The following is a 23,620-nucleotide window of genomic DNA, read 5'->3' as shown; positions in this document are numbered from 1 at the left end:
GCTTTGAAACATACAGCAAATTGCAAGTTAATGTAAAGTTATATTGATAATAAACAATGAATACTGACTGTTGTTTTGAGTAGTTATATAGCATGACATATTAGTTTCATGATGTGTGTTGTAGAATGAATGCATGACTACAGTAAGATAATACAAAGCAAAGGTGCCTGCTCATGTTTCTTTATCTTGTAATAAATGATGCATTTAATTGAGACCCAGCTATCACGAAATATGGTGGTATAAACAGTTAAGTTTGGAGTTTAGCAGGAGAATTTTGCTCTTCACTTTACTTGAATATCCAGTCATAGGAAGCATTATTGCACTGGGACAAACTTAGTCTTTCATCTGCTTTTGTGGATAAGAGCTGCAGCCTTTCCTTGTTGCTCTTCATATAAATATGGTTATCAAATATAACAAGTTATGGTGACTGTGTGGAAATAAGAGTACATCAGTGCAAAAAACTGCAAGGAAGGAGATACGGTGTTTTACAGGTAGGCAGAATGACAAATGAACAATGGTTCTGCACTGAGCTTGAGATAAAATGGAAGTGGAAGTGGCAGTATTAAAAATTACTGAAACTGTCAAAAGTAATGTTAGCCTGCTGTTAAGACTTTGAGGTCATTTTATTGGTATTACAGATGAACACTGCAGCAGTTTTCAGCTGGCCTATTTGAATATAAAGTTGCATTTTGCTGAAAAGTGCTTTTACATAACTTTACAATTACAGATAATCTAATGCTTGTTACTAAAAGCTAGTACAGTTTGCTAAACTGATGGGAAGATCCAATTGGACCAGATACTGATTTAAAAACAAACAAAAAAATCTTAATTAAATGCCCCAACACAAAAACAGATTTATTAAATTCCTCCTCTGAAATTGAAAAAAATTTGCTATTCCATACCTCAATGACTACTACAGAAAGTCTATATTATATCAGCTCTTAATTGATATTAACAGCTTGAGTTTGTCACTTACATACTTCCTACGTTGTCCCAGTGTAAAACTGCTGTCACTTTCTTAAGTAATATTCATGGAGGACTAGCCTGGTCATCCAAGGAAGATATGTTATAGCAGGCTACATTAAGTAAGTGTATTACTGTAGTTTTTTTATTCTTTGTCAGTCAGATCAGTCCGGCATTTTAGGAACAGATGGTGAAGTTTTGAAATATTAAATCACCATGTAAAATTGGACAAAGACAGGAAATGGAAAGTAAAGACTGGAAGGCCTGTCTATTAATTAATATACTCCTAAGCTTGGACTGAGTATGAATTAGTTATAAAGGCTGACTGTTCTCTTCCAAGTACTCAACTGGTTAATTCTATAGCAAGTCTGAGCTCTATGTAAGCCAAAATATAAAAAGTTGTCTTTGTTATGAGATGACCTAGCATTATATGGAAAGTCCAACTTAAAATTTAGCTTTCCTTTATTACTTTCATTTTAAAAATAGAAAGTTTCCTGATTGTGGTTCAGGACTGAAAGTAAGTACTATTAAATGGGCTAGCTGCTTTGTTCTGTATAGGAGTATCAAAAGTCCGAGTTGTACGTAGTATTTCTGAATTTGTATACAACCAAAGGAATAATAAAGTTATATTTCAGTTAGACCAGTACAGTCCTCTTCCTTTTAGACCTTTCAGGTATGTATTATTTTACAGCTACACATAGACGTTAGAGTAGGTTTTGGATTTCTGTTTGGGTTTATTGTGTTCTTGGGATTTTTTTCCCCCAGAATTGTCAGCATAATTGCTTTACAGCAGTAGCTAGTTCAAGTTCATGTGTTAGGGGTTTTTTAGTAATATTAAATGCTGGGTTTTTTTAAAAAAAAAATATTGTCTTCATGTTTTGATTAATAATAAGTGTCTTTATTTACTGTAGGACTGGGGTAAACCAGGTGACCTGTGGAACTTGGACATCCAATGGCATGTTCCTTCATCTGAGGAAATAAACTTTGCTTTTTATTTGCTGGATACTTTTCTTCAGCCTGAACTCATCAAACTAGAGCAGTATGCAACTGGAAAACTAGAAATGTCCAGGTTAGTGATGATACGTAATATGGAGAAGGTGCATTAATCCACTCATGTCTGTTTTATGCAGCTATTGCCAATCATACTGGCATTACAAAAAATGAGTAAAATACTATAATGTTACACTCTGTTTGGTATTACTCCAAGATTTCCATGATTTTTAACTCTTAAGAGTACATGTAGCTTGAAGGTACGTTTTATAAAATGGATGACATTATTTTGAACAGAAACGCTGTTTAAAATGCGAATAAATGTTAAGCTGCTTTATGTTGGTAAAAAGGTATTTCTGTGCCACATTATTTTTTAATACATACCACAAAGTATCTTTCCATTTGACTGTAGTCAGCAATAAAAAAACCTCTTCCTCTAGACTCCTTAACTTGTTATTTTGGCATAACTATTTTTGTTCCTGAGCTATGAAGTAGAATGCAGAACTGATTTGGCTTGGAAATCTGCCTCTCTCCGTGTCCTTCCTATGAGTAAATGGAATCAGTACATAGTGTGTCCTTGGAAAAAGTGTCACAGTGTTGAAACTGAGGAGGTAATACAGAGTCAGTGACGTAACAAATTGGAATGGAGGCAATACTGTTGCCTAATCTTGTTAAACTCTGTTAGTGTGAAACCGTGGCTTCATAAGGGTAGTTTCCTAAGCACAAGATAATAATGTGTACTACATGCTAAAGCATTTATAAGTATCAAATAGCTAAAGCTGTTTACAAGCATTAAGTCTTGAACATTCTTACTCACGTTAAATCTTCACGTGCTTGAAGCTATATATACTTCAGTTGATGTTCATAGCATGTGATGTTATACCTCGTGCTGTGAAGTGCAACCCTACATGAGACAGGGCATGGTGTATCTGACTCCTAGATATTTTTCTGTCTGACCAAGTTCCCACTTCTTTTTCAATCTGAAAAAGACAATATGTGCTTGACAAATCAATGCCACAAAACTGCAATCAAAAAGTATACTTAGACTAAAAGAAGAAAGGATATGCTTTCTATTTAAGTCTTTTGTTTCTTTGTATGTTTTTCTTCTGTTTGTGGTTTTTTTCTTTTGACACCTTGTATGTAAAGCTGTTAATTTGTAACAGAATTGGACTTTTATTTGGTCAAGGCTTCACATAAATGGTGGTGATTTGGGAGAATACAGCCAAGTGCATGAATTGCAAATTAAATTGGAAGGCAAGATAGCAAAGCTGCCAGAGTAGAGAATACCATTAGTTGCTGAGGGAGTCACAGGTGTGAATAAATGGATACTAGATGAGCCTGCTTTTCCATTGAATTGCAGTATTCCTGGAGTTTAAATTCTTGTCATTTTTTTTCCCTAGTATTCCACTGAGTAACAATTCAAAATCCAACTTTTTTATATATATATTTAAGAGATTCAGAGTAGGATTTTCTAACACAAAAGATAAAATGAAAAATTCTAACAGCCTTTGTTGAACACACGTATTTAGAGAATTGGTAAGTAATGCATGAGTACTAAGAGCTATTAAGTAACCTCTTAAGAGGGTTGAGAGGAATTGTTTTACAATCAGAGCTGCTTACCACAAAGATGAGAACAAAGGGCGTAATTTGTAACTGTATAATAAAGCCTACTACTTTAGGTGAGATAGCTTTAAAAAAGATACCTTGATTCTCTGAACTAACATGGAAAAACATTGTTTGCATTGTTGCATTATAATTTATCTTCAGACTGTAAAATAGTCACTCATAAAGAAAGTATTCCCTCATGCTATTCCTGGTGGGAAGGACTTTTCTTGGCCTTGGGGTGAGTAGTTATTTCATTAGTTTTATCTGGGATTTAGATAAAATTCTCTAAAACTTTTTTTTGGGTAAAGCTGATGTTCTGAGATGAGTATATCTCATTGCACTGAAGTTACCTTAACAGTTTCAGATTATAAAAATCTCCCAAGTTTTTCAGGAAACTAAGTTGAATGTCCAAGTTCTGTAATAGAATTAGGTTGGATCAGAGCAGCACAGCTTGATTTCTGTAGTGCTCCCTCTTGTGTTTAGAACTGATACAGCTAAAGAAAAAGGCTTCTGTAAAACTTAAAAGATATGCTTTATCATTTGTATATTTTCAAGCATTTAATGGATAAGTAATCAAGTTTTCTTCTTTGTTTAAGAGATGATGTGCAGCAATGTCTTGCTATAGTGCATAACTGCTTGATCGGTTCTGGGAACGTTCTGCCTCCTCTAAAAGGAGAAAGGGTGGCTCATCTGTAAGTAAAATTTATTTTTATATCACAAACGTTCTTGGCAATTCTATTACTTCATACTGGGTTTTATTGCTTTCTTATTACTATTAGCACACAGCTGCTTCTAGTGGCTGTTTTTAAGGAACTCTTAGACTAGTATAAAGGTACAGAAATTTGAAATAGTGATTTACAGAAACACTTGAGTACTTAAAATGTGAAAGAATATTAAGTGCTTTTTTCATGCAAGACTGAAAATGTTTAAGAAAGGTAAGTGCCGCATTGCTGATGCTACTTTATGTGAAGGTAATGTAAGCTAGGCATTTACTCAAGTGTTTCCTCTGAAAGAAGCCTTGAAACCATAGTGCACTGCCATCTTACTAATTTTCATGTCATCCTGAATGAGTAAAGTCATAAACATTCTGAACTTCACTTCTTGCCAGCTGTCTTCTCATAGTAAAATAGGAAATAAATCCTATTTGATTACTCAGACCCCTGTGAATAATGTTGCAACAGAACTTGGCTACTGGTGCCAGCATACAGCGGAACTCTATCAAAAATGCTTGAGTAAACTTCCATTTTGGAAGTAATAGAACTTTCTATTGCATTACAGTAGTTCAGCTTTTAACAGACTATTTTTAATAGATGGGATTGCTGTTGAGCTTTGTCTTCTTTGAGAAAATATGTTGAAATAGTAGTGTTAGAGGCAATTAAGAGTTTGATCTCAGTATTCCTGTTGTTACTTATCATGTTTAAAATATGGAGGGCTTAAATTAAGCTTATGGCCAGTCTGTATTTGGTGACTGTGAAGTTGTTCCTGAGATGTATCTTTTTTTTGCCCAAGCGCCAGCTATTAGAAGTGCAAAGGAGCACTGATACAGTCTCAAACACATGACTTCAGGTGCCTAGCTTCTGTGACCTTCTTGTACAGTGGGAGAGGCTTCTCTTGAGTGTACATTAGAACATTTGTTAAGCTGGAGAGCTTTGTAGAGGCCATAGTTAGCTGTTGGCTATGTAAGAAATCAGGGAAGTAATATAGTTAAGAGAGGCAACACAGGGCATTCGGGCTGATGATGACTATCTTGTAAAATAAGGACTTGAACACCTTTCAGGAGGCATTGACTGTTCCTGTAACAGCAGTGTGCTGCTGGGCTGTATTGCTAATGTGCTTCTGCGTTTTCCCAGCATTTCCTGATTCAGTCGGAATCCTGCCCTGGCATCTGTTAAGCAGCGACTGCTAAACACTTGCAATTCATATGGCTCATGGATTCAAGGAGAGCGTTTCTGGTGTTGATCCTTCAAAGGAGAAGGATTTTTTTTGTCCTTGGATGCCTTGACCTTCAAAATACAAGGCTACCTTGGCCCAAAACTGTGTTAACACCACCAAAAATTAAAAAAAAATCTGTTTTAACTGTAGTGATCTATTAATCAAGGAAGAAACACCCGTGTAAGAGTAAGCAGTTTTGTACCCTTGTCTAGGCTGTCCGATTGTCAATAACTGAACCTCCATTTAGCAGAGGAAAGAACCTCACCACCTGTGAAGGAGAGGGAATCGCAGCTGCTGTTAGAACGTGTTAATGTTAACTGTTTCCAGGTTTGGTCTTGTTTTAGAATCATCTCTTTATTTTCAGTCGCCTCTTTATTTTACCGGGCAAGGCCTGTAAATTCATAATGTACAGATTAGGATGCTGGCCTATAATTAACTTCTTAATTACTTGTATACTTTATTGAAGATGTGCTTTATTCTGTTAGTTATCTGTGCTGCCTTATTAAATATAGACAATTTACATGGGAACATGCTGAAATCAATTTGTTACTGAAGAAAACAAAATCAGACTTTTCTCATATAGTCTGAATTTGGGAACTCAATAGTTCATTCTGCTAAATGTCTGCAGAACTTCAGAATCCACCATTATGTGGTTTTGGACAGACTTTACGCATGTTAATGAAACATTTTCTGCCTTTGTGAGCAGGTCTTGCATGCAAACATTATGTTTACATAAAGGCTTTTTAAAAACACAGTTAAGGCAATTCATCTTTTCAGTGACTTTACACAGGACTCTGGAATTTGCCTACTGAAGTTGAATGCATTTTTTTTGAGTAAACTTTAGTTCTTACTCTTTGTGTGATTTGAATTATGACAAGTGGAACGTGGATTTTAAATGGAGACAGTCTGAGGGAGGCAGAGTGCATTTGTGCGCAGTGGGTGGTACTTTGGCCTAGTAAGATGGACTAAATACTGAAGGAGATCCTGTTGCACTTAATATAAAATAAATGTTAGATCCCTGTCAGTTTATTCAACTTACTTTGCAAGAAGAGCTATAAAGTCAGTATCAAGTTAGCATTTTGAGAGATGGTGCTGAGTTTATCCGTCCAGGACAGATGGTGTTCATTTTAGTGATGCTTCTTATGAAATTTATGTTTTGTTTTAATGGGTGTGTTAGCAAGGGTCACGGAAGGGAATTGTACCAAGAAGGAAGATGTCCTCTCTGTGCTGCCTTACTCCCTCCTCTTCCTTCCCCAAGAAATAAGTGGAATATTTGTAATGACGGAGATATCTTTCTTTTGATTTAAAAAGCAGTGTGAAACAACTTCCTGTGAATGCTGTTTTCTGTCCATATGTTCATAAAATTATATCCAGTTTTGAATGTAGGAGGTGTCTTTTGATGAACTTGCCATTAAAACAGAAAAAAAATTTTGATTTTAATTGTTAGTGTATTGTGAGTTTCTGGGGGTTACTTTGTAAGATCACAGTTTACGTTCCCAAGCCTGTTCCCGTTACATACAGTGAGAATGCACATAACGGACTCTGATTTTAAACAGAAGGACTCTTACTGAAAGTAACTAATCCAGTTACCCAGAACACCTTTACTTTTTAAGTCCTATGTATTCACGGTTAGTAGTTATGACTAGTGGTGATGATATTCACTGTTGTAAAGTAGCAGTATAGGAATATTTTTGAATGCAGGTATTTGATACATGTAGATTTTTTTTAAAATTTAAATATGCTTTAAAACAAACTGGCACATGATATTTCTTGTCAGATACCTCCTACACCACTTAACTCCAATGAACTATAGCTGATCATATGCCATGGTAGTACAGCTTTGTGCTGAATGTAAAGTAGAGCTGAGTAGGTGTAACAGCTACATTTCCCTTCATCTTGATGGTTAAGGATACCTGAAGATTCTTGCCAAGACAGACAGATGATATTTGTTCCTTCATTTGTTCCTTGAGCGTGCTCACTGAATGAAAGTCACATAGATGGGGGAGAGCTTGGAGCTGTGTAATTTGAACCTTGGCAAAAGAAATATGTGGGTAGAACAAACTTTAAAACTTTGTGTGTAGCAGGATGATGAACTAGATAAGATGATTCAGTTAGTAGTGTGAACTTGATCTGCACACAGGCTGCTCCTGCTGCTAAGATGTTTTTTTCCCTGAACATACGGGGTTTATTTTTGTGTGTGATAACTGAAATCTACCCATATATTTTCAGACATTGTTTTGAGGTTCTCCTTACAATCTTTCTTGGGTGACAAGCAGGGGAAGGCAGTGGCAGGAATAAAGGAGGAAGGCTACTTTCTTCATTAGGAGCAGGCTGTAATAGCACAAGACCACTGTACCTGATTTGGTCACTGATTGAAGTGACTCAGTCATTTACAGTAGCTAGTATGGAGCAAGATAACTTGACTGAGGGAGTAAGCGGGCGGGGGTGGGGTGCGGGGATTGCTTTAGTAGTAGGGAAAACTAGTTATGAAAACTATGTATTGACTGTATGTCATAGATGTGACAAGCTGGCCAAATATTTATTTCATTATTGGTTGTCATAACTGACATGTTGCATAAAATCCCCATGCATTAGATGCAAGGTTTGGGGTTTTTTTGATGGATGAATTTTAAATCACAGTATTTCCTAAATGTAGTAGTATTCTAGAAGGATGAGAATATAACTAAAGTTCTAAGCACTGTTTTGGGAGAAGATGATGAGTGTATCTGGATTAAAGTTCTTAACCTTTCTGCTTTAAAATGTAGTACTAATACATTTAATGTAGTAGTACTTTCAACCCTGGATTCTGGTTTGTTTGATTATAGACGATGGTGTGTTACAATTCATCAACATCATTTTATGAAAATAATGTTTAAAAGTCTGTAAAAAGAAGTGTTGGGTGTGGGGTTTTTTAATTTGCATGTTAGTTTACAGTTATAGGAATAATCCATGTATTCAGAGCATGTAGCGCTGTTCACGTACAGAAGCTTTTCATCTTGAAAAGTTTTGTGGGAAGCCTCTTGGTCCATTTCTATTGACTTTTACAGTTTCGGGGTTTTTTTGTTGCTCAGTCAAATGCATCAGAGTACCCAATAATTTCAAAATGTCTGTCTTCATTTCTCCTTGTCAGGAGTAGTCTGGTTTGTGTCTCTGCAGTTTGTGTTTCTTTTATTAGCTACTGAAAATAAATTTGCTTCTTGATTAGTTAATGAACAAAGTTTTTCCTGTTGGTTTCTTTTTTTATTTATTGTTTGATAAAGCTGAAACTGAATAAAATACCCCAGGATTGGTCTGGTACAGTCTCAGAATCAAGTCATGCCCTTACTTTCATGGCTTAATAAATACTGGTTAGAGTGAGTGAAGGTTTTAGAACTCCTGTTTGTCTACAAGTGTGTAAACTGGCATGAGCTGCCTTGAGTCTCCTGTCAGTCGTTAAAGTTTTCGTGTTGATTCATTAGTTTCTCTTATTCCTTTTTTTATCTTTTGATGACTGGTAGCATCTGAATTGAAAAGCGATAAATTTTGTACAGAAAACACATTGTTAAATTGACCAACACTTGGGTACGGTCAGTATACCCAAAAGCGTACACTGTGTGTATACATACACACACCCAGTATACCTGTCAGCATAACTGTTGTGAAGTGCTTGAGGAGGGATTTCCTTGTTTAGTGGACTTGAGCGTGAATGGTTTAGGTTTTAAAATGCTCCAGCTTTTTCAGAGACCAAGCAGTTCTTATGTGTAGTTTTGTGAATTTTATTTTTTTTCTTCCCAATTTTGGGAGCAAATTTGCCATGTGTGTTTTATGTGGATGACATAACATATCCTTCTGAAAATCCCGTCATAGCTAATGCTATTTGAAGTGCTTAGTGTTACGGTGTGTGTCATACACAAGCAGGGGTTTAGGGAGGAGATAGGCAATTCACTAAAAAAGATGTTTGTGCACTAACCATGCACAAAAAAACTGCATAATTGAAACTTGTCAGAATTAAAAAGAATAGTTAAATTTCAGTAGAAAATAGACCTTTAATAAATGTCACTTGGTATTGATGTTTTATTTATTAGCCCGCAAGGAGTTTAAACTTTATCTTTTTTGGAGGATGAATGAACTCTTTTCTGAAGTACCATGCATAACAAATTAATAGAAAATTATTTCATGACTCAATAGTGTGTCTTTATATTATTCCACATAGAGTTCTTTATTTTTAGTAGAGATGCCATTGATTTCAGGTGTGTTCTGTGAATTACTTTTTAATGTAAAATGGATTACAAGTTACAAGGGGAAAGGAAAAAAGGAGTTGAGGCTGCCAGAGGCTGCAAGGAGCAATCTTTCGTGACAGCGGTAGTTTTTTGTGGCTGAATTAAGGTGTTCAGAGCTGTGGTGAATTATGCTGACGTAACTGGGGAAAAACAAATGCAGTTTTTTCTGCACCTGCGGAAACACAGTGTAATGGTTGCTCTGCTGCACGAGATGTGTGCAGGTATAAGTAATGCTGCTGTGCAGTCTTCCCTTTTTCTTAAGGGACCACTGTAACTGTTAAGTGATATCGACATCCTTTTGTTATGATGATTCTAATGGTGTGCAAATAAAGATTATTTCAAATGCAGACAGTACAAGCTTTCTAAGGTTGAGAAATCTTTCACTGATGTTTTTAAGTTCCCCTTCGCTTTGCTTCCCTTCCTTGTAGTCTACTTATTAATGAGGTAACACTAAGCAGCTGGTTAGTGAAACAAAACCAGAGTTACTCAGTACATCCATTTTTGTTCCTCTCTTAAATACGGCTTGGTTGGTTAGGATGCAGTATTGCTCTACTCTTGCTACAGACGTTGGTAGGAGCTTTCTCAATGTCCTTTCACTGAAGGTGTTCAGGCTACAGGTCAAGGATAAGATGACTTCTTTTAAATGTGTAAGGATGTGATATTCTATGCTGAGGGGCAGGGCTAGCTAACCTCTCTTGGCATCTCCAGGAAACTTCCCAGCTCTGCTGGGGGAGCTGCACACAGAAAAGGAAACAGTTACTCCTCCACGGTGAGTAACCCTGTTTTCTCCTTGTTCACCTTCGACTGTTGTCTCTTAACTCTTATGTCAAAATAGGTTGATGCAGCCCTTGATCTAGTCCTTAACGTGGCATGGAGTATATTTTTGCAATTAGAAAAATGTCCTCTGCAATTGGTTCAGTGGAGTGATGCTGGAAGTTATTTGTTTCTGAAAAGCTGTGTCTGATTGCTGAACTGCATTTATACTGAGGAATACGTACACAGAGACTTGAATAAAAGTGCGCTGTAAAGTGTCTGGAAGTTGAAGAACATAGAGCATAATTTTTTCTTGAATAAAGATGCTTTAGTTTTTGTACTGTGGCAAATAAGGGAACAAATTCTTCAGAGATCTGTTTAACTGGAATTTCTATTCCAGCTATAATTTTGGATGCTCTTTGTTCTGGTAATTTGTATTTAAAACTGTTGATACAAAATGAAACACAGTATTATTTATACATTGAATGAAGCATTGTCATGAGAGTCTTGCTATCAGTATTGACTGAAGTTCAGAAGAACGTTTTATGCCTCTTCCTTTAGTGTGTCTGAAGTAAAATACTTGGTTTTCTCTGGTTCAGTGGCTGACGTAATGCTGAATATTACTAGCATGGATCTTAGTCTGTGGGCCAGCTACAAAACTTCATTGCATTTTGAACATAATATTTCCATCCTACTAGTAGCCTGGTTGAAATAAATGGTTCTGCCTGTGGAGTAGTGTCACGGTGAATGTAAGGACTATACCAGACCAGGTTTTGATTACTGAGTGCTATGTGTTGAGTTGTTACTCTTGGTTTGCTCAGAAACCTGGAGTGTTGAGAGATCGTGGAGCATTGTTTTTCCTTTGTTTTAAGTATTAGAGAATTGGTTCAGAACTTTAGCTGGCAAAGAACTGTTGAAGGTATTTTGCTGGGAGTGGGAAGGAAGTGTGAAGATTTGTAATCTTTCTGTAGACTACCTGAGAGAAGACTGGGAAATTGCACTTTATTTTTCCTTGTCTCATAGGTAGGACAGCCTTACGCGAACTTAGTTCGTGTATTTATATCAGGGAAGGTGTTTAAGGGTAAATATACATAAAGATACTGTAGAAAAAATTACTATGAGCTCATTTACCTATCAACATATTGAGCATGCTGTAAAAAAAAAACAAACACCAAACTGTAGCAGCCTGAGATTGTTGGATTTATCTGTTACTACTCTTTTGAAGAAGTAATACTATTTGGGGTGGTGAGGGTCACAGTTCTCTTTTTGCCAGATGTTAACTGCAGGAACATCCCCTCACTGTATCTTCCCAACTGGAAAGATCTGATCTTGGAGAAATACACAGCAAACACTTTTGAAGTCAGTCATGTAGATGGTTCTCAAAGAGCAAGTGTGTGAGACCATAAAACCTTTATTTATTTATTCAGAACCGAAGTACTGGACTGATGTGGGATATTTTGGAAATCGTATTAGCGGCCAAGTTGTACCTTAAGCACCTATGCCAGTGCTGAGTTTTGGGGGGCGGGGGGGAATGGGAAGACTTTAGGAATGGCTTATTTTCAAGTTAACCTGGTGCTACCAGGAATGCAATGAGGAAAATGAAATTAGGTCTTCACTTCTTGATGTCTAAATCGATCAGGAAAAAAACATTGCCATTTGAGTTTTGTTGGCACAGCTGTGACTATCACAAGTGTTGTGAAGTCAGTTTACTTAGTTCTTGGTTGCAAGTTTGTTTCCTTCATCTAGTCAGCACAATAATTGTAGCAGTCATGTCCTACTATGTTCACTTTCACAGGACAAGTGTGACCCTTATTTCCAGTTCTGACAGATAGAAGTTTGCCGTTGACTGAAATCTGAAAGTTTATTTTAGTATCTCATAGCACAGGCTCAGATACAGGATCTGTAGCATTTTCTGATGTAGTGTTCAGCATTTGTAACAGGAGTAGATGTGCATTGCTTCACTTAGCTTTGTTCTGATTATACTGTCAATGCAATTTTATGTGAAGATTATTTTTGTAGGGATTACTTGCTAATACTATTTGTTTAATATAATACACTGGTGTATTTTGTCCTTGAAAGCTTGAACTTATGTACCTTAATGTTTTAAGGGGTGAGATTGTAGGGTTTTTTTTAAAAAAAAAAACAAAAACACAAAACCAAGCAAACAAAAAAAACCCCAAACAAACAAATAAAACCCACCAAAAAACCCCAGACAAAATCCCCAAGTGTATGTAGGATATGTTCTTGCATCTTTTAAATTAATTGGTATGTGATATCTGAGTCTGGTTTGGGTTTTTTCCCACGATTACATAAAAGCAAATAAAAAAAGATTAATAATTCACTTTTGAAATAAATATTTTGGACAGATAAGTTTAACCCAAATCCTGGAAGAAGCATGGCTTTATTTTTTGATAAGGTTATTAATAGTGAACTTCATATAGAAATAAGTAGGACTTCTGTGATTAATGGGTATGTTATTTTATAAAGGAAGGACCAAAGTCAGAAAAGCTTCATCAGCTTAACTTGTCAGGAAAGGATTCTGCCTCAGCAGTCAAATTCACCTGTCCTTCCTAAACTAAGACAACTAGGATCCACGCTTGATTTAATGAGTATATTTCGAGGTTTGACTATGAAGCCAAATCTCTGGCTATTTAGCAGAACTGATGAGGTTCCTTTAAATGAGAAATTAAGTTACTGGGTTCAAGGTGGTGTCGTTATGGTATACTTGTCTTGGACAAACAGTGTGACCTGCAGGGACAGTTATCAATTCATCAGTGTTAGAACTGAGGTATACTGTTAGCAAATCCAAACACCTTTGGTGCTACTGGCATGAAATTTAACTTGTTAAAATGAATTAAATGTCAATTAAATTCACACTGTCAATGATTTACATAATGTGTAGTAATACTTGGTTTGTTTTCATGCAGGGTCCCAAGTTTGGTGTCCTTGGAGGAGACGAAACTGTACACTGGTGTTGAATATGGTAAGTAGATCTTAATTCTGTTCAGACAGCTTGTAAGTGGTGTTTGTTTTGGTTTTTTGGGGTTTTTTTCCTGCTGTAAAAACAGTATGTTCTTTCTGAGACCATAGTTTTGATATTTTTGGCCAACACAGAAGTTCTTGTGTACAGAGTTTCATCTTCAGCGATGATAATACAAAATACAAATCTGCTGCAGTAATATGGCTGAGAATGGGAGCTCAGGTCCAACCCCTGGGTCAGAAGGGTTGGGACCTTGCACTTCCACACAGATGAGGTGCAATAAGCAACACCTATTGCCCAAGGACTCCACTTGAGAGACAGAAGGAATCAAGGCATAACCTGCTAAAGTTTGTGACAGCTCCGTTAAAAGAAACCTGAATTTTTTAGGCTTTGTCTGGATTCTTCACAGTCTTCCAAGAGAAGATTGGCTATTTAAATAAGGAGCTGAGGCACATGGTAATTGCCTATCAGACTGTTAAATGGTTTTGGGTGCTTTAATACTACTTTTGAAATCTGGTCCTTTAGTTTGCAAGCGGTAAGTTTGTAGCCATATAACATATAATAGAGAATGGGCATTTATTTAGTGATCTTTCACAGCAATTAAATTTTTTCTGGTTTAAAACTTTCCAAGGAGAGTGCTTGTGTCGTTTATCCTTATTCTTTTTTTGCTTAGATTGGGGATGTCTGTTCCCTTTCATGTATTGAAGGGGAGTAAGTCCCCTGGCTCTTACTGTCTTCATCACCTGATAATGTAAACTCTCTGTTCTATTGCATTTCTTTTTTACCCTGCTTAATGTGTTACTCTGTTTTCATATGTTAAATAATCTGCATTAGTCTGTGGTTACAAATGAAGCCAACTGTCAAGGCAGGCAAATAAGTTATGTACCTATAAAAAAAATGTACTGTTTACTTGATAAACACAGGGAGGCCCTGTGAAAGTGGTGTCCTTGGATATAACAAGACAGTTATTTTATAATAGCCCATACTGCTATTTCTGCATATTCTGTTCTGGCTTTCCACTGGTTTACTTATCTGTAAATTGCTTTTTATGCTATCGTACAATGAAGAGAAAATGTTTCCTTTTTTTGCAGATTTATCAAGGGAGAATTACCGCGAAACAATTGCAAGGGTTACGAGGAAATTGCTGCGTAAGTTTAGCCACTTCTCTATCTAAAAAGTACTGTGTTGTGCTTTTAAGTATAAATTCATAGATGAGAAACTTGGTTTGTTTACTTTATCTGTAATTCTTAGATTTAAAGCTTTGTAGGAATAAAATTCTTGGTAATTTTTAAAGCTGTCTTACTGTCTGATATGAAGTTTACTTTTCTTCCAACTGCAGGCTATATACTTGATAATTCAGAAGATGATACCAAGTCTTTATTTCTAATAATAAAGGTATGCTTACAATTTGTAATACCTAAGACAAGATTACTTGTTTAGCAAAATCATCACTCTTTGTCTCTTTTTCTTTCTACAGGTTATTAGTGATGTTTTACAGTTCCAAGGGTCTCACAAGCATGAGTTTGATTCACGATGGAAAAGCTTTAATCTTGTGAAAAAATCAATGGAGAACAGGGTCAGTGATTTTTTCTTTCTAAAGCTTAGGTGAGGGATGGGAATAGTTCCTAGTTTTCCAGAAGACTTTCTTCATACTTTTTGTTATTGTCCTAATTGGTTCTCATAATTTTGAAATCTAATTCCTTGATAAGAATATTGTTTTGCAGTGCTTTTGTACCTTTATTTGGAAATCTTACGACTAAATAGCTTAGCATTTCTGAATTCTAGTAATCCTCAGCTTTCATATATCCTTGGACCAGAAATTTCTGTGGTCAGCTTCCTTTTGCTTACAGAGAATAGGCAAATAAGAAACTTAGGCAGGGCAAAAATATCAAGGTTGTCTGCCAAGAAGAATTTCTGCGTGAAATTTGCCTGTTCCTAGAAGAAAAAGAGTCCATGGGGATTTCAGTCAGTATAGGTTGCTAATATGAAGACTGAAACCTAAACCAAATTATGTATTTGTTTACAGCTTCAAGGAAAGAAACAGCATATCAGAGCTTTGCTGATAGACAGAGTTATGTTGCAGCATGAGGTAATACTTTCACTTAAATCTTCATTAACTACTTTACTTGAAAAGCTGATTTGTTATGTTGTCATTTAGCAAAAGGTGCAATAATCCTGCACTAGTGTTTCTCCTATATGTATGAAATGTAAAAACAATCTGTCCTTTATTTGTTTTGTATGCAATTTAGTTGAGAACGCTAACGATGGAAGGCTGTGAATATAAAACTTCCCACCAGGAGATGATCAGAGATCTTTTATGTTTGTCCACAAGTTCATATGGTCAGGTAAGGAACAACTCCTTTTAAACAGGAATACGTGGAATTTTTTGTTGATCTCTTTCTGTTATGTTTTCAGGATCTTTCCTTTTCAATTTATTTCCATGGCAACATGAAATATTTACTTATTTCATTTGCATTAGTTGCCAATTTTGGCAGTTTTTACTTTAAGCCCCTTTGTCAAGTAACTGGGTGGAGAGGCTGCCGACTTAGGTTACAAATTGTAAACTTTTTGAGGCACTTAAGTCTAGGCTTATGAAAACAATAAATCAATTAAAAAAGAAAAGAAAATATACCAGGTTGAGATTTTTAGATGTGATGATGTGATTCATGATGCTATTTGGAACGTTAAGTCTATTTTTTAGGAGGTAGCTATGATGGCATCCTGGTTCTTAAAAATACACAAACCAGTTGGATTCTGAACTGTTCACATGGTGAGAGCTCTGTGTGTGTATAGAAATTGTGGTCCATCCACAACATCTACAGGCTCTTTAGAGTTCTGCTAACTGTATTTGTTACTCTAGCTGTTGGCTTTTCCAATTATCTTAAAAACACCTTGACTGGTTTTGGCAACATAATTTTCTTTAACTTTGTAGCTGTTCTCAAGTAAATGCTAGAAACAAAAAGTAGAGTTTTTATAAACAACTGTGAGCAAGGGTGAGGGGAAGCATGCTGTTTACAACCTTCTAGAAGTAATTTTGTTTCTCTGCACAAACAATGTAAAATCTGTGCATAAGTAACCAAAATAGGTAAGGATGTTGGTTTTGTATAGCATGTATTTGGTTCAGAAGACTTTCTAGTAATATCTCTTTTCCCACAGGTCAGAAGTAAAGCTCAGCAAGCATTCTTCACAGCTCTGGGAACGTACAATTTTTGTTGCAGAGATATCATTCCCTTGGTTTTGGAGTTCCTGCGTCCTGACCGGCAAGATGTCACTCAAAAGCAATTTAAAGTACTGTCTCATTAACTTTGTTTCATGTGTCTTTTTGAAAGTGTTTTTATAGGAGAAGTTTTAATGGTGAAAGTGGAATTTGCTTGTTTATCGGTGGTGACTGGTATTTTCATGGCATATAGCTTATGCATGACTAATGAATTTACTTGGATTAGATCAGTTGTCAAGAGAAATTTTCTGTTTATATATGTTCTTCATTTAATTTTGTGTTCAGATATTACAAAAATGTGTGTTAACACCTATTTTTAAACTATGAAATGGAAATTGAGACGTTATACTCCAAGGTGGTAAAACTCATTAAGCAGTTCTGTCAGCTGTAGCAGTACAAGAAAATAGTGTGAACTTGACAAAAAGTTAATCACCAAAAAAAGTTATACTAAATCACTTGGGTTTTGTTAGAAAGTGGTGGGTACTTGCTGATGTTGTCAAGGCTTGGAAATGGTGCTGACGCAGTGATGCCAGCGTGCCGTCTGTCCGTCCAGGTGTTTGAAAGCATCATGTTCCCCTCCTCCTCTGCACCCCTCAGGCCTCCTGGCCACAGAGGCAAGCTGGACTCTTGTCCTACAGTCAGAACTATGGCTGCTTAGCCTGCTCCAGCTGCCTGATAGGTACTATCAGACAGCATGTGATTACATTGTTTGCATATCTTATTATCTCTTGTTTCTTGATGATTATTTTTCTTCTGCCATCCTTGTACCTCCTTTTCTCCATTCCTGTCTCTTCCCAGTTAAGTAACCCATGCCTACTTACTTTTTCCTGATTGGTCCCGGTTTTGCTACACTTAACAGCATTTGCTACCATACCTGAATTCGGTGTTTCTGATACTGCCACCAGGCAGTCTTAGCCTGTGTGATGTTACTGGTGTGGTGGCCTAGGCGCTGTGGTTCTTGTAGGACTTGGCTCTCCAAAAGGTCCCGAAGACTTCCCTCCATTTGTCTGTGAAATTGGCCATTTCTCACGTAACTCCCACCTAATCACCTGTGAAATCCAGCCACCCTTTGTTTCACTGTCTGTAACTTCTGTCAGCTTCTCACACAATCACCTGTCATGTCCACCATTTTATTGTCATGTCCAGTAGTTATCCACATCCTGGTCAGTCAGCATCATTTCAGGTGCCTAGTTAAGAGCGTATTTGCCTGGAGCCCAAATATGAGTAAGTTCCCAAAAAGGCCAGGTGTGGTTCTTGATCATTGAACAATCTCCTCTATAATGTAAATCAGAAATCAGTCAGCCATTCTGTGGATAAATTAATTACCAGGGCTTCCAATCTCATTAAAACAGTTCTTTAGTGTGAAGAGGATTCTGTGAAAAATCTTCAGTATTTTGACAGTGAGGCTGTGTAGCTGAATGTTTATGGTACATTTTAATGATTTGGTAATGTGAAGATTAATTTTTATTCTGTGTGGGTGCGTGCTTATGTAGATAGATATCACTTATATATGAGCAATGCTTTGACTTTCTAAAATTATGTCTTTCATTCTACAGGGTGCCTTATATTGTCTTCTTGGAAATCACAGTGGAGTATGTTTGGCAAATCTTCATGATTGGGACTGTATTGCACAGACATGGCCAGCAATTGTTTCTTCTGGGCTTAGCAAAGCTATGTCCTTGGAAAAACCATCCATAGTTAGACTCTTTGATGACCTGGCAGAAAAAATCCACAGGCAGTACGAAACAATTGGATTGGATTTTGCAGTAAGTGACAGATTGCTGGGTGTTAATGTCTTGGGTTCTGAGAACATTTGATTACATAAGTGCTTGGAACTCATATATATTATTTAAGTGTTCTGATGTTGGTCGCATTCTGATTTCTGTTAAGAGGAAGGTGGACATTATTTTTGAGACTGAATTTACAGAGTTTGTTGTAATACTATTGGAATTTATAACTTCTTGTTAACCTCTAAGGAAGCCTGTTAGAGAAAGGAAGTTTAAGTTGCCTTTCAGTGTTAATTAGTATGGGTGATGCTGTTCAGGTGTGAAAATGTGTGTTGAAGGGACAGAATCATCAAATTAACATTGTCAGTATTAGTAGAGTTATCCCACTGTGCTAACACGCAGCACTCATTACAGAACTGCCTCTTGCCTAAATCAGTGGGATAAATGGCATGGTACGTACTTTAAAGAATGAGTGCCAATTAATAAAAATCTTTTATTAACAATTATTGTGCTTAATGAAATACTGAAATTGGTCTCTACCTTTATTTTAAAATAGAATAAAACATGTACTTGGATAAATAATACTGCCATGCGAGGACAAAAGCTGTCTTCCCTACTTCTTCACAGACTTGTCTGTGTGGACAGGACGTTCTGCCTTCTGCTTGTGTCAAAACAGAAACAAACATAAAAACTTCTAAGTTGCTGCTTGCTCCCAAATCTTTGTGTTCTCTGTCAATAGGTTCCAGAGAAATGCATTGAGGTAGCTGTTATGCTGCAAAAATCAGAACATCCAAGCTCAAACTTCACAGGTCTTCATTCAGAAGAAATTCAGTTAGGAATTCAGCGACAGAAAGAAAAGAATGCTGAGGCTCTGCGGTAAGCTAAACTTCCCTTAACACCACCTTACGCTACCTAACGTTTGTTGTACATGAAGTGTAATAATCCAGAATTGCTAAAGTAAATCTTAAGTACGAATCAGAAATTCGGAATGCCCCAGGATTGTTCTGGTATATCTTCTCTCTTGACTTGGCAGCCTCTGTCTAATACACTCACATTTCCTTCCTTCCTCCTCCTCTTCTCTGTCCTCCCAGTTGGTGCTGTGTTTACTGCATTGCCTTCACCCGCCTTTTGCTGAGGAACTTTAATTCTATTTTTAAACAGTTCTCTTGGTATCATCTGGTTGATGGTTTCCTCTTTTTCCCCTCAGCAACTATGAAAATTTGGTCAACATGCTGCTGGACTGTGTAGAACAAAGAAATCTGTAAGTCTCCCTTTCTGTGCATGAGGATTATTTTTGGGGGGTGGATTGGAGGTGTCTACATGAATAAATACCAGTTGCATCAAGAACTACAGTTGATGTGACCAGAACTGAGGAATATGTTTTTTTCACCCTTGAGGTGATTGTCCAAAAGCAGTATGTCAGTACCAGTCTTGCATAAAATGGATTGTGGCTAGCTTCTTGGCAAGCTTTTGCTGAAGCATCTGCAGAAATTGAATTTCTGGAGGTCCTTGTGCATTTGCATGTGGATTCTGCTTGCCCAAATAGGAAGACAAAGGCCAGAATAGTGGAATCTTGGATTACTGTCTCCTAGCTGAAGAAGTGAATGAGTTCTGACTTTATTTTCATTGGGAGCTTGATTTGTTAATAGAAGACATCATCACATCTTGGAGTTAAGCTTTGTCGTTAATTAGTTTGACCTGTTATTTTTTTAATAAAGTTTTGTTCTGGGAAAAAAGCTATGATTCTGTCTGCATAATAGAACATCCAGATAGATTTTAATTGGTGGCATAATATTTATGTTTAAAAACATCAAAAAATATCCCTGTGTTTTACATTGAAATGCCAAGATCAACAAGGCACCGTTAACTGACTGGTTGCACTTGTGTGTCCCCAGAACACTGGAGGTTTCCCTAAGTGACACTTAACCTTGATGACTACAGCAGTGGCATAGAACATTCCTTACCTTAGTCCAAACATATTTACTTAATCTTAATACATAGAATCATTTCTGCGCAAAAGCAGTACATGCAACTATGCTACTTATTGTCTGGTTTTAATATTATTTTTTTCTTTTAGTCCCTGGAAGTTCGAGCACATAAGCATTGGTTTTCTGTCTCTGCTCCTGAGGGATGATAGGATACTGCCTGTCCGTGCCATAAAATTTTTTGTGCAGTGTCTCAACCATGATGCAATTGTAGTTCGTAAGGTAAAAGCAACATAATTACACTTTCTGTTTTGCATCTCATTGGGGTTAGATCAGATGTTTGTGGTGTTTTGCTATGATAAGGCACAAAAACCAGTGTACATCCCTCCTCAACCTTCCAGCCATGCATAAGTACAAAGGTTTCTAACCCAAGAAGATGGCAGTCTTGGCAATGCTGTAGCTGTGACGTATGGTGTGAAGTCTGTAAACTGTGAAAATGTGGAACATACCTATTCATTCTTCCTGCCTTCAGCATTCTTTTGCAGAAGTCTTTGTTTTTCCGTCTGCAGCTTATTGCTTGAAGGGAGCCATCCATGTGTTACATTTGTACCTCTTGTGCTGTTGTTGCCTCAGTGAGGCTTGGAACTAATGGCCACCTCCTTTATTTCCTGAAGATGATTAGTGGGAATGTTTTTCTGGGCTGTGAAGGTCACACTTAAGTCGTGTCCTCCATCCCCTGAAATGACTGACATTACTTTCTTATGGGAGGTATCAGCCACTGAGGTGACAAAGTTCATTGTAATGTTCGCTGGCTTTTTAGGGCACTGAATAGCTGGCTTAAAATGTGTCTGTGATGAGATGATTAGACACATGGAATGGGTACATTAACAAACTGCTTTTTCTTTTTAGGTGGCTATCTCAGCTGTGGCTGGTATTCTCAAGCAGCTTAAGAGAACACACAAAAAAGTGCCCGTCTGCCCTTATGAAATAAGTAGGTTTTATTTAATGTAAGAAATGTCTTACTAACATTTATCCTATTTTTTTTTGAAAACAGTTTTCTGGTGAAATTTAACATAGAATCACAAGTTTTTCATTTCTCTGTGGTTGTAAATGTCTGAAGGAAACAAAACAGGTGATACAGTTGTTCATTTTTCAGGGTGGTTGGTTTGTTTTTAAGCAGTGTTACACTTGCAAGTGTGTATTAAGCCATTCACTTACTTGAAGTGAGTTAAAACTTCAGAGATACGGTCACTGTCCTTTCAGAAAGCCTTTAATTCGTGTGAATAATTTGTGTATCTCCTTTTTATTCTTTTTTTAATAATTTCAAGTGGCACATTTATATAAATTACTAAAGGCATCTCTACGGTTACTGTTACTGTTAATCTCCTAGAGCAAATAAATCTGTACAGATTTGACTGGGGGGAGGGAGACACAAAAGCTCTTTAGAATCTTTTATTAAAAGTAAGTTGTAACATTTGCTGGGACTGTAATGAACAAGTCTGATAGAGTATAAATTCCTCTTTAACCAGGTGGAAACCCTAAGCCTTCGAGCATTCAGGCCGGTGACAGACCGGATAACCAGTGGCTGCACTATGACAGTCAGAGTTTACCAAAGACTAAGGAAGCTTGGGAGTCGTGTTGTTTTGTGGAGAAAACACACTGGGGTTATTATACCTGGCCTCAGTGAGTATCATTAAGCCTTGAGATAGAATTGTGAGAGTCAGCAGAAAAAACAACAACCCTGTGGGAAACTAAATAATGTTGGTTAGATTTAATATTTTAATTGAAAAAAAATTGGCAATATTTATTGCATCCTTTATTCTTCTTGCTCGTTTTACCAATTCTGGCTGGGTTTTGAAGCAGTATTTTTGTTGGTGGTTGGTTGGTTGGATTGGGGGTTTTGTTATTTATTTTCTACCTGTTTCTCTTTGGGTTTTGTGGGTACTATAGACATATATTTCATATAGCTGTTTAGCTGCTGGTTTTAAAATGAAGTATGCATGTTTGAAATTTCTATAGTTGTGAAATATGCAGAGTTCTATCGCTAAGAATTCTGGATTGCTTGCTGTATCAAAACTTCTATAATAGAAGAAAATCAACAAAAAAAGTCTGTTCTCTGTTTTCTGTATTCTCCATATTAAAAAATCATAACCTTTATTCTACTTTGAAATGTGTTACTGTATTTTTTTTTCAATATTCAGAACTATGACAGTTTATGCGCCAGTTGAGCATCAACCAAAGCTTGGGCGAAGGAGAGATGAGCTGACAGAGGTAAGGGTTTCGGTGTGTTTCAGCGTTGTGGGTTTTTCTAATACTACTTCTTTCTTTTTTTAATATTGTTCACAGATTACTGTGGAGATCTCTTTTAACCTAAGTATGGCTTCCCGTTTAGAAAGTGCTTACACAAAATGGGTGGAAACGGATCTGTTTTGCTTGGTTGCAAACAGAGATGGAGATTGAACTCAGCTACACAGTTTCATGACTGTGTGGATATAATAATACTTTTAACAAGCAATAAGTAGTAACAGTTCTGAAACCTAAATTCCAACAAGACATTTTTAATCTTATTTTTCTACTTCATTTTCATACTTACTGTGTTAGCATACAAAAAGAGATTGTTATTTTAATATATCACAGCCTCTCTGTCAGCAGTGATGGAATAATTGTATTAATGAGCACTTTCTTGTTCCCTTTCAAATCTTCTATCAGAGTTTAGAACGAGGTAATTAATGATGGTAGGAATGACTACTTTGTAGGGGTTGTGCTAGCAAAAGGAGTGACAATCCAAAGTCATTAAAATAAAAATCATGAGTCTTGCAAAACTTTACCCACTAGTTCCTATAAAATGAGAGGGATAAATGGGTAACTGAGGCATGATTTTTGCCAAAAATAGAATTAAAATGAAAAATGGGACTTGGAAAGATTGGGATATCACTGTGATAATTAAGCACTTCAAAACTAATCCTTTTCTTTTTTTCCTGTTACAGGCAGAACAAATTATATACGATCACTTTTCTGATCCCAAGTTTGTTGAGCAGTTAATTAAGTTTTTGTCTTTAGAAGACAGAAAAGGAAAAGACAAATTTAATCCTCGCAGATTTTGCCTCTTCAAGGTAACTAGAATTCAATAATTAAAGTGCTTCCATTTTGCAGATAATTAGCAAAGCACGAAAATGCCATGCACTACTTGGTGTATACACCTCTGTTGCAAAATGTTGATTTTTAAAGGTATGCTGCTATGATTAATTCTATTAATCTCTCTTCTGATT

The 23,620-nt window shown here is 36.5% G+C and overlaps 1 protein-coding gene across 1 annotated transcript in view; it reads left to right on the top strand.

The window, feature by feature from the left end:
• PSME4 (proteasome activator subunit 4) overlaps positions 1 to 23,620 on the top strand; it is a 74,135-nt gene that overhangs the window by 34,981 nt on the left and 15,534 nt on the right. Inside the window, exons 19-35 of the mRNA XM_080408363.1 lie at positions 1,875 to 2,032; positions 4,155 to 4,250; positions 13,430 to 13,485; positions 14,574 to 14,630; positions 14,822 to 14,877; positions 14,960 to 15,058; positions 15,509 to 15,571; positions 15,732 to 15,827; positions 16,639 to 16,770; positions 18,256 to 18,465; positions 19,166 to 19,302; positions 19,634 to 19,687; positions 20,504 to 20,633; positions 21,261 to 21,342; positions 21,881 to 22,034; positions 22,553 to 22,622; positions 23,339 to 23,464. Of these exons, the coding sequence (XP_080264489.1) occupies positions 1,875 to 2,032; positions 4,155 to 4,250; positions 13,430 to 13,485; positions 14,574 to 14,630; positions 14,822 to 14,877; positions 14,960 to 15,058; positions 15,509 to 15,571; positions 15,732 to 15,827; positions 16,639 to 16,770; positions 18,256 to 18,465; positions 19,166 to 19,302; positions 19,634 to 19,687; positions 20,504 to 20,633; positions 21,261 to 21,342; positions 21,881 to 22,034; positions 22,553 to 22,622; positions 23,339 to 23,464 (1,776 nt within the window). The remainder of the gene's footprint in view (positions 1 to 1,874; positions 2,033 to 4,154; positions 4,251 to 13,429; positions 13,486 to 14,573; positions 14,631 to 14,821; positions 14,878 to 14,959; positions 15,059 to 15,508; positions 15,572 to 15,731; positions 15,828 to 16,638; positions 16,771 to 18,255; positions 18,466 to 19,165; positions 19,303 to 19,633; positions 19,688 to 20,503; positions 20,634 to 21,260; positions 21,343 to 21,880; positions 22,035 to 22,552; positions 22,623 to 23,338; positions 23,465 to 23,620) is intronic.

This window comes from Falco punctatus, assembly GCF_963210335.1.
Source record: "Falco punctatus genome assembly, chromosome: 12".
NCBI classification, from domain to species: Eukaryota; Metazoa; Chordata; class Aves; order Falconiformes; family Falconidae; genus Falco; species Falco punctatus.
Note: the sequence above shows the minus strand (reverse complement) of the source record. Positions and strands in the feature narration are given on the sequence as shown.